Source organism: Aquarana catesbeiana, linkage group LG11, assembly GCF_042186555.1.
Source record: "Aquarana catesbeiana isolate 2022-GZ linkage group LG11, ASM4218655v1, whole genome shotgun sequence".
Lineage (NCBI taxonomy): Eukaryota > Metazoa > Chordata > Amphibia > Anura > Ranidae > Aquarana > Aquarana catesbeiana.
Window position 1 is genome coordinate 280739558 of NC_133334.1, and position 11323 is coordinate 280750880.

Below are 11323 nucleotides of genomic sequence, written 5' to 3' on the forward strand. Positions count from 1 at the left end.
CGGTGGTGGTGGTTGGTGGCGGTGCAAATCCATTTTAAGGGGAATTGCACTTTCAGGGAAGCAGCCATGACGGGGCTTATGCAAGAATCTTAATACTCACTTCTGTTTATTTCATAACTGCTCAGCCTCACTGATAGCTCTATACTCGCCCCCATTATTATCATCCGGCTCTACAGCTGAAGAGTCCGGGGTGAAGGCTGCTCCTTATCAGCTGCCTGACCAGGCCGTTTCCCAAATTCTGAGTGTGCATAGCAGCAAGACCCCTTTAAGGCGCTCAAAAACTGCCCATAAAACGTCGGGCGTTTTTGCGTCGCACTTTTTTTAAAATTGATTGTAAATGTAATTTTTTTTGTTTCTTTAAATAACAAACATATCATACCTCCACTGAGCAGCTCGTTAACCTCCTCTTCTGGGGTCCCCCCACCCCGCAGGTCTCGCGGCTCCTTCCCCACATCTGATAACCCCCTTGAAGAAGCGCTTTCCAGGGGGGGGGGTTTGGTCACTTTGCGGGCACGCTCCCGAGTCCAGCATTTACGCCTATTGACACAAAATGCCGGACTCGGCCCCGCCCCCTGCGTCACTGGATTTGATTGACAGCAGCAGTAACCACTGGCTGCGCTGCTATCAATCTAGCCAATCAAGAGCTGGGAGCCCATGGAGAAGCGCGTCCCCTCCGACTGAAGGGGTTCAGGTAAGTAAAACGGGGCAAGGGGACCGTTTTAATATGCGGGCGCTACTCACGTATGCGTTCACTTCTGTGAGCGAGCTCGTCGGGACGGGGCGCTTTTAAAAAAAAAAAAAATGTATTCTTATTTATTTTACTCTTTATTTTTTTAAAGTAAAAATAACAGGAAAAAAGAAGAAAAAAAAGCATCTGGAATTGATTTAAAAAAAAAAAAAAAAAAAACGTAAAAAAAAATGCATGCAAACACATCCGGAACAGATCTGGAGGACGTTTTTGGGGTGTGAACGGGCGCTTAAGCTTTCTTTCTTCTATTTTCATCTGGTGATCCAGCCGGCAAGTCTTCCATTTCACAAAAAAAATCAAGCTCTCCAGCAGAATGTATCAGTTTACAGGGATGAGACACAAACCATTAACCACTGACAGCGGTGCTTACAATGATCAGCTTTTATTAAAATTATGTAGAACCTTTATCCCAAAGAGAAAACAATAACCGTTTGCTATACCTGCTTATAAAAGTTGAGTTTGGCTTCAATATATATTAGTGTATTCAAATTTTTTCTAATACATATAAACACTCCGCTCTTCCCAGATTAACAATTCTAGTGCCCCCCCTGTGCTCCTTCATCCAGAGTGGGGGGGGGTGGTGGTGTGCAGTAACTCAGGAGGTGTGCTACTGGCCAGATCACCAGGTGAAAACATAGGGGGGGGGGGGGGGGGAGCCTAAAAAAGAAAACGAATGCAGCTGCCACATTTAATGGGATTGTAAACCCTCGTGGTTTGCATTCTATGCATTAAGGTGGAAAACCTTTTGTGCTGTAGCTGCCCCCCCCCCCCCCTTTCTCTTACCTGAGCCCGATCATTCCAGCGACGAGCACAGCCGCTCCAACCGCTGTCTCGGGTTCTCATTGGATAGATTGATAGCGGGAGGAGCCGTTGGCTCCCACTGCTGTCAATCAAATCCAGTGACAGGGGGGGGCGGGGCCGAGTCCTGCTGTCTGTGTCAATGGATGCAGCAGCGGGACTCGAGAGCTACAGAAAGCAACTCTCCACAGGGGGGGGGTGACCCCAGAAGAGGAGGATCCGAGAGCGCAGCCGGGGGACCCCAGAAGAGGAGGATCCAAGAGCGCCGCCGGGGGACCCCAGAAGTGGAGGATCCAAGAGCGCCGCCGGGGGACCCCAGAAGTGGAGGATCCAAGAGCGCCGCCGGGGGACCCCAGGAGTGGAGGATCCAAGAGCGCCGCCGGGGGACCCCAGGAGTGGAGGATCCAAGAGCGCCGCCAGGGGACCCCAGAAGAGGAGGATACAAGAGCGCCACCAGGGGACCCCAGAAGAGGAGGATACAAGAGCGCCACCAGGGGACCCCAGAAGAGGAGGATACAAGAGCGCCACCAGGGGACCCCAGAAGAGGAGGATACAAGAGTGCCACCAGGGGACCCCAGAAGAGGAGGATCAGGGGCCACTTTATGCAAAACCCTTACACAGAGGAGGTAATTATAACTTTTTTTTTTTTTTAAATAAAGACCTGCAAGACAAAGGCATAATGAGCTCGTATGCATAGCACTTGGTGACCTCTGACCCCAGCTTCTTAAAGGGAATTCCCCAAATTTTACCCAGGACCTCCACCTCTCCCTCTGTACAGAACGTCTCGCCATTCACCTTTCTTATACCTTGTTCCTGTAGCGAGGAACACCTTTGACTCCTCCCCAGTGATATCATCACTCGCCTGGCAGCTCAGTTCCTCCTGACTTAGACACGCCCCCAGAACTACACCTCCCAAGATCCCCTTTTCACTACTTACAGTGTGTGGAGTCAAAGCAGCGGTTTTGCTGGGATTAAAAGAAAAAAAAAGAAAACAAAAAAAAGAGTGTAGGCATGTAGAGAGGGGCGGAGCTAGGCAGAGTTCTGCAGCAGCCGTGGGCTGACCACACTGGTTGGGATTTCAATCCAGCAAAAAAAAGGCACGGTGTGGTCAGCGCAAACAATTTAGGAACTCGCCAAACTTTTGGCAGATCGTCAGGTATTTTTCTGGACCAGAGAAACGTGCGTAGATCGAAAGAGATGTGCTGAATATTTTTTTATTAATTATTTTACCCCAAAATGCCCATTTTAGGTGGAGAATCCGCCTCAAAAGTAAAGGTTAATAGGGGGCAAAAATCATTTTCCTAACCGTTTATTCAAATTCTTAGTATTTAAAAAACAAAAACAAAATCTGCACCACCGGATTATCATTAAGTGAATTAAGCAGCCGCTATCCTAAAATGTGTGTTAAAAACACCTCCGATGTAAATTAGTAATGTTGGGCAGCGCTATAAATGATTAAATTATTATAATTATTCTGATATACATTATATAAAATGGTATATATTATAAAATATAATAATTAAAAAAAAAAGTGCAACTGTGTGATTAATCACCATGTCCCATAGTTATTACCATAAGATTGAAAGGATCCCAAAATATATCAGCACCAATAGCATTTATCAATCCATTCTTCTGATTATTTTTTTTTATTTTTTTACCATGTTTTCTGATATGCCTCTCCGGTGTTCAGGCCTATTGTATTTGTACATTAAAATTATTTTTTTTTAAATGATTGAAAGTAAAACCCTATATCAAAATTCATCAACCTGTAAATTGATTAATAAATAAAAACAATGTCACCTTGATAAAAGTGACGTCATCACGCACGCCATTAGCTGAGCTCGGCGCCTGTTATTTGCATTTAGAGCCAGATATACTTTAAAAGTGATATTGCAAGCTGTGTGTTCCCAAAGCGTTGGGCTGACACTTTTGGGGTTGATTTACTAAAAACGGAGAGTGCAAAATCTGGCGCGGCTCCGCAAGAGAAACCAATCGGCTTCCAGGTTTTAGTCCCGGTTCACATTGATGCTACTTTGAAATCAAATGTAGCAGGTCATCGCGATTTCAGGTGCTACTTGAAAAGACATCTGTGCGGCTTCATGCACACATGTCTATTGAAGTCTGAGCGGAAATCGGCAAAGGTAGTGCAGGGACCACTTTTGCAAAGCAGCGGGGCGCGGCCAAGTCGGCTTCGCACCAATTGGAACGTTGCCTTTGCCGGCAATAGGCTGCGACTTGTCATGTGATTTAACCACTTCCAGCCCAAAGATGTCACATGACGTCCTGGGCATTGAGCGGGGATATCTGAAGGACGGGTGCAGCTGCAGGCATCATCCAGATATCATCTTTTTCAGCCAGCGATTCTCTGCACTGTTCAGCCGCTTGATCGTTCTTACAGACGGCGGGAGGGGACATCCCTCCCACCGCCCTCCGGTGCAGCGATTGGCAAGCCGGAGAATGAAAAAAATCGGCAAGTTGAGCACAGAGATTTCTGGTGACCAGATGGTCCCCAGTCATCTCTATGACTCCCGGAGGCCTGGGCGCAACCTTATGACATCACATCCGGGCCGGCGGAAGTAAACAATGCCGGGGACGCAGCTGGAAAGGCCCGAGACAGTTTATTTTTTTGATCTCGATCTTTCTGACCTGGGAGGAGACATGTGGGGTCCTATAGACCTCGGATCTCTCCATAAAGAGGACGTGACACGCCCTATTCTTATTACAGGAGATGTTTACATTCCTTGTAATAGGAATAAAAGTGATCACATTTTTTTTAAAAAGAAAGTGTAAAAAATTAAAGTAAAACAAACAATAAAAAATAAAATAAAGATGAAAGCGCCCCGTCCCCGTGTGCTCGCGCACAGAAGCGAACGCATACGTAAGTCGCCCCCCATATGTAAACGGCGTTCAAATCACACGTGTGAGGTATCGCCGCGTGCGTTCGAGCAAGAGCAAAAAATTCTATCCCAAGACCTCCTCTAATTCTAAACCGGTAACCTGTAAAAAATCCCCATAGGTGGCACTTTAACTTTTTTTTTTTTTTTTACGTACCAAAGTCTGGCGCCATTCCACAAGTGTGCGCAATTTTAAAGCGTGACATGTTAGGTATCCATTTACTCGGCGTAACATCATTTTTCACATTTTATAAAAAAGTTGGGCTACCTTTACAGTTTTGTCTTTTTCAATTCATGAAACCGTTCTATTCCCCCCCCCCCCCCCCCAAAAAAAAAAAAAAAAAAACACGCGTTTGAAAAATTGCAAATACCATGCGACGTAAAAAAGTTCCCACGACCGCCATTTTACTGCCCAGGGTCTCTGCTAATATATATATAATGTTTGGGTGTTCTGAGTAATTTTCTAGCAAAAAAAAAAAAATTATGATTTTTTTTTACATGTAGGAGAAAAGTGCCAGAATAGGCCCGGTATGGAAGTGGTTAAACTGTCAAATCGCTCCAATGAATATATAAATTACACACACATACGTATATTTCAGTGCGAATATATTTTGGGATAGTGTAGATTTATGGTAGTACCTAAAATATATTATAAATTCAGCGTGTCAACCTCAACACTAGGGAACAGACAGTTTGCAGTATCACACGCGTAGCCGGCTCCAGCCACAAATAACAGGCTGCGAGCTCAACTAGCGACAAGCGCGATGACGTCGATGACGTCGCTTATCATGATGAGGTCATTTTTGATCAATGTGCAGGTTGAAAAAATTGCGATATACGTTTTTGGTGCGGATATGATATTTTGGGATAATGTAGATATATGGTAATACCTATATTATAATTCCTACTTGACACTGGGGGGGGGGGGCAGCTTGTCACATAGCCGGTTCCTGCTGCAAATAGGCTGCAAGATATATATATATATTTTTTTGTGCTATGATATTTTGGGATAGTGTAGATTTATGGCAATACCTATATTATAATACCTACACCTCTAATATATTATATATAAATATAGCAAGCAAAGAAATCTGGGATTTTTAGGGTGCAAAAACGCAACACAAAAGTATAAAAAAAATAAAATAAATAAAAAATCTAAATGTTATTTTAACATTAAAAGAATCAACACATTGTCATCATAAATATATCCTATATATACGGTAGATTCCAATTCTCTACACTTTTGTGTTTTTGCACCCTAAAAATCCCAGATTTCTTTGCTCGCTATATTTACAGGATGTGGTACTGATGACTATCAGACACTCGGCAACCTTTTTGTACAATATATTATAATTCCTAGAATTCATGGTGTCAACCTGACACTAGGGAACAGCTTGTAGTATCGCTTTAACACGTAGTCGGCTCCAGCCGCAAATAACAGGCTTCGAGCTCAGCTAGCAGCGTGCGGGATGACGTCATTTTTATTTATGAATCAATGTGCAGGTTGATGAATTTTGATTTAGATTGTAAGCTCCTTGAGGGTAGGGACCGATGTGAATGTACAATGTATATCTAAAGCGTTGCATAAATTGACGGCGCTATATAAGTACCTTAAATAGTAATAATATTTTTGGTGTTAATATGCCATTTTTGGATTGTGTAGATTTATGGTAACACCTATACCTATAATATATTAGAATTCATAGTGTCAATCCGACACTAGGGAACAGATAGCTTGTACTTTACAGCGTAGCCAGCTACAAATACCAGGCTGCAAGCTCAGCTAGCGGCATGCGTGATGACGTCACTTTTATCATTTTTATTTATGAATCAATTTGCAGGTTGATGAATTTTGATATATGTTTTTGGTGCCGTGTAGATTTATGGTAATCAAAATCTGCAGATTGGGACAGCGATTATTCACACAGTTACACATTTTCTTTTTAGTTTTATTTCATTTTTATTCATTCATTTTTATTTTAGCGCTGTCCAACACTAATAATATTCAAATTCTTGCCTAAGATCAGAAACTGATCCAACCAAGCTGGAGGCAGCAGAAAGCTGCGTCTGGGTGGGGAAGGTCAATGGACGGCGCGCACTCACGGCTTCACCACACCAAAGAAGGCGTTACTGTAAGACAGTAATAATACAGGCAGATGGTGAACAAATCAGAAGAAGGGAAGGCTCCTGACGTGGATAGGAGGAGTACTATAGGCATGCTTTGTGACACAATCTGACAGATTCCGTTACCGAGTCCCATAAAAAAAAACATCCAGGGTTTAGACAAGGATAAAAAGACAAACGCAGGCTCACAGCATGGAATAAAAGGTCTCGTCAGCAAATTAGAATGCGGAGGTTCCGAACAATGTCAATTTGGACCCGTGGCAGAGCTACAGATGACAGGTAGCGCTCTTGGGGTCCGGATCCTGCTCATTTCCTTGTGCGTGAGGAACGCCAGCGGGGCGTGGCCGGTACTCAGGAACGGCTGTCAGCAGTGTAAAAACGGTACATGAAGGCCAGGATCAGGACAGCCACCGTGGGGATCAGCCAATTGGGCCAAGAACTGCAGAGAGAGAAGAAGAAGGAAGAGAATTAATCGTATTGTCCTGTGAAGGGGGGGGTTACTCATGACCCAGAGGGCACTGACAGTGGGAAAGGAGTTTTGCTGCTGACAAATACAAATCAGAACCACCAACAGCCCCAAAACGATATTGCATTAGACCTCGTTCACACGAGAGTCCACCAGTGTGAAGGGCCGTGTCTGCCGCAGGGAATCCACATGCAGGGCGGTCCTATTCATGTCAACTGGGATGCAGCGGCCTCTACTAAACGCAAACCGAGCGCTGTATTTCTAAAAAGCCTAACTCGGTTTGCGAGTGTTGTCTCGCAAAACAAGCAGGATTCAAGCCAAAAGCGGAGTGCAGTACCGCTTTTGGCCTGAGGTGGGGGGCGCCGGAGACGAACAGCGCCAATCGTCGGCGTTCGAAAATGCACGGAAAGGCCAGAGGACAGTTCGGCTGACCTCGGAAAGGCTCGTGAACAGGGTCTTTCCGAAGTCAGCCGAAGTGTCCTCGGGCCTTTTCCGCCGCATGCGGTATTGCATCCCATTGAAGTCAATGCGGAACGAATTATTTTAGTTTCCATTGACTTCAATGGGAAAACTCACTTTGATATGCGAGTACTTTGGATTACGAGCATTCTCCTGGAACGGATTATACTCATAATCCAAGGTTCCACTGTGTATAGTGTATAATATATATATATATATATATATATATATATATATATATATATATATATATATATATTTCGCTTCAATATAAAGCTAAACTGTAACTTCAGATAAGTTACTCATAATGAAAAATGGGGAAAAGTTCCCCAGGGGGGGGTTTCGCAGCAATATAGAGTAATTGAATAAGTATACATAAGAAACATTACATTAGAAAATAGATTTAGAAAATAAGATATTATTAGTGTTAAAAAATGAGCTCTGATGGGGGCATAGCCATACCAAATGCAAAAAATTGCAAACATCAAAATTATACAAAACATTACACAATGTCTGGTGTATAACAATGTCTGGTGTATAACAATGTCTGGTGTATAACAATGTCTGGTGTATAACAATGTCTGAGGTATAACAATGTCTGAGGTATAACAATGTCTGAGGTATAACAATGTCTGAGGTATAACAATGTCTGACACGTTTCGACCCATACATTTGGGGTCTTCTTCAGAGGTAAGGTTTGCTGAAAAGAGATTATATTTAGCATATCAATTTTTTTTTTTTAAAGTTACTCATAATGAAACTTCCATAATTACCTGGAAGAACTGGAAGATGTTGTGATCAAATCATCCTACAAAAAGAGGAAGAAAAAAAAAGAAGAAGAAGGTTAAAATGAATGGTGCAAGTACATATGTAACATGTCAACGATCTGATGGGTACAAAGATTGAAATGAATGGTAATAACACATGAAGAGTGAGCCAATCCTTTACACTAGGGATGCACAGATACTGATATAGGAATTCTCATGAAAATGCTCCCAATACTGGAAACTGATACTTTGCAGTGCGATTTGTGTCCATACAAAATAAATGGGTGCAAATCTCACTGCAAAGAATTGCATGCGATTTGAACAGGAATGTGGTGCAATACCTGTCCGAAACGCATGCGGTTTCCCACACCGCTCCTTGTTATTGTGATTTTGAGCCTGAGTTGATAAAGGAGCTGTGCGGGGAACCTCTCTGCATGATGGGTTTCAGCAGCTCTGGCTCCCGATTTCCCTGTGGACATCAGTGGCTGCGGTTTGAGCTCCCCCTATGGTTTTGTTTCCTGCACATCGGATGCTAAAACACCACTTCACCGGTCCGGGGATTTGAAACCCCTGTGGCTTTCTCTCCTCTCCTTGCAGTTCTGACAATACGAACCACAGGGATTCTAATTGGTCATATGGACGGTGCTGACCATCAGAAACCGGCTAGCCCGTACTGTCAGCACTGCGAGGAGAAAAAGCTGCAGGGATTTCAAATCCCCAGACCAGTGAGGAGGCTTCACATTGTCTGACGGCGGGCGATGGCAGCAGTACAGGGGGACTGGGGGGGTGGGGGGGGGGGGTTGGGAAGGGAGTCCATTGGATGGCTTGAACCACTGGAGTCGGGGGGGGGGGGGGGGGGGGGGGTGTGGGGGGGGGGGGGGTGGTGTGAGAGAAGAGAGCCGCAGGAGATGCGGGGAACAAAGTAGGAATTGACCAATCGGTTTTAGCGGGGTTTTAGCGGGGTGATGCATGCAGCTGTATACGTTCTTTAGAGCGGATGGTGAGCTTTATTGTAATTACAACCAATCCCGCCCCCCCTCCTGCCGCCTTAAGCTGCTCGCCCGGGCTCTCCTGTCCCACCGGGAGGCCCGAGCAACCAGCCGGCATGTCCGCCAGCTGGCCGAAGACCCGAACAGAGCCGATGCTTCGTTCAGATCTAGTAATCCCGAAGCAATGTCATGACATCACTTCCCGGATTACCGGCATCTTAAAGGCGCCAGTTTTAAAAAAATAAAGTATTCAAATTTTGAATACTTTCAAGTGCAGAGGAGGGGTTTGAGGTCTGATAGACCCCCAGATCCCTCCATAAAGAGGACCTGTCACTGCCTATTACTGTCACAACGGAGGTTTACATTCTTTGTGATAACCATAACAGTAATAAAAAAAAAAAAAAAAATGTAAAAAGAACAGTGTAAAAATATTTTTTAAAATGTACAGAATATCAGCCTGAGAGGTGGCCAAAATATCGTATTGGCACGGAAAAAAAACGAAAAAAAAAAAAAAAACAATATTGGTCAATCCCTAGAACAAAGCCACGGGAGAGCCAGGAGAAGCCCGTGCTGCGGCCGCTGATGTCCACCGTGGGATCGGGAGCCAAGGAAACCCATCATGCAGGGAGGTTTCCCGCACCACTCCTTTGTGAAATCACTATGACAAGCCTTGGGATCACACAGGAGCCGTGTGGGAAACTGCATGTGATTCAGACAGGAAATCGCGAGGAGGAGGGAGGAAGGAGGAAGAGGAAGAAGGGGGAAGAAGGAGGAAAGAGGAGGGTCGAGGATGAAGAAGAAGGAGGAAGGAGGAGGAGGAAGGAGGAAGGACCCTACTTTACACTGTATTCCAAAATTCTGACTTAAATGAAAGTTTCAGCAAATAATAACTATAAATATAAAAAGTATATTAAAATGTATACCAAGTCCACAAAATCGAAGTGGATTTCAAAACATGTGACCTTCTTCAGCGGATCTCTTAGTGGGAAGCTTACAGCATAATTTCCACTTACAGAAATGTCAGATAGAGAGCCTTCCCCACCAACCCCTTAAAGTATAACTAAAAGGCAATACTTTTTTTTTTTTTTTAAGTTTGTATAGAGTAGAGATGGGTTGGACCCCCTGTCAGTTTTGATTGGTGTCTGTGCCCCTGTTAGGGAGATTACCCCTCTCGATTTGTCCCGTTTACCATTATCATTGAAAGTGAAATATAGAAGAGAACCCCCACATTTTGGGTTCTGCCCAAAAAAGTAATAGAGGGGAAATCTTCCAATGGGATACTAGTTCTGGTGATCTGGGGGTCCCCAAGTGATTTCCTCTCACTTCCAGTTTGGCTATGGGACAGGAAGTGAAGGGAAATCTCAGAAATGGGACAGAGATGGGGGGGGGGATTGGGAGGTATTGCCTATAGTTCTACTTTAACCACTTCCGGACCGCCTTCAGCACATTTACTGCGGCCCAGCTGCACAAAACAACGCACCTGTACATCGCTCCGTGCAGTAACCTCTGGGGGGGGTGCGTGTGCAGATTGGACAAAGGGGGAGCCAATCAACGGGTCCAGCAGAAGGGATGTCCACTGGCAACCCGCGATCCTTCCCCAGAGAGGCAGAACGGCAATCTGCTTATGTAAACAAGGCAGATCACCATTCTGACAGGGGAGAACATAGGGCTATTGTGTTCCTACTAAGCAGGAACATGGATCTCGCTGTTCTCCCAGTCAGAGCAATCCCCACACAGTAAGCACCCCCCAGTGACACATTTAATCCCTTGAATGCCCCTGGTGTTAACCTCTTCCCAGCCAGTGTCATCAGTACAGTAACACTGCATATTTATAGCACGGATCTCAAGCTCCCAACTGAAGCGCCCGCGTCCCCTCCCATCTCAAGCACCCGCCTTGCCTGCTCCGGAGGATGGCGAGGGAAGACATCCCAGTAATCCTCATGGCACTAAGTTGGCCCAGGAGCATGGTACTCGCACATAATCAGACTCTTTGTGGGCCCTACCAGTCTCCAGACCTTATAGCGCAATGACCTGAATCCCATCCTGGTTTATGGTCACTTTGATGGCTTGGTCGTTGA

At 44.8% G+C, this 11323-nt stretch overlaps 1 protein-coding gene across 1 annotated transcript in view; it reads right to left on the reverse strand.

Annotated features, from left to right (window-relative positions):
* Window positions 1-1114: 1114 nt before the first annotated feature.
* The window catches only part of CYB5B (cytochrome b5 type B), a gene marked incomplete in the record, with an annotated part of 15372 nt that continues 5163 nt past the window's right edge, over window positions 1115-11323 (reverse strand). The window contains 2 exon segments of the mRNA XM_073605928.1: window positions 1115-7003; window positions 8263-8297. Of these exon segments, the coding sequence (XP_073462029.1) occupies window positions 6916-7003; window positions 8263-8297 (123 nt within the window).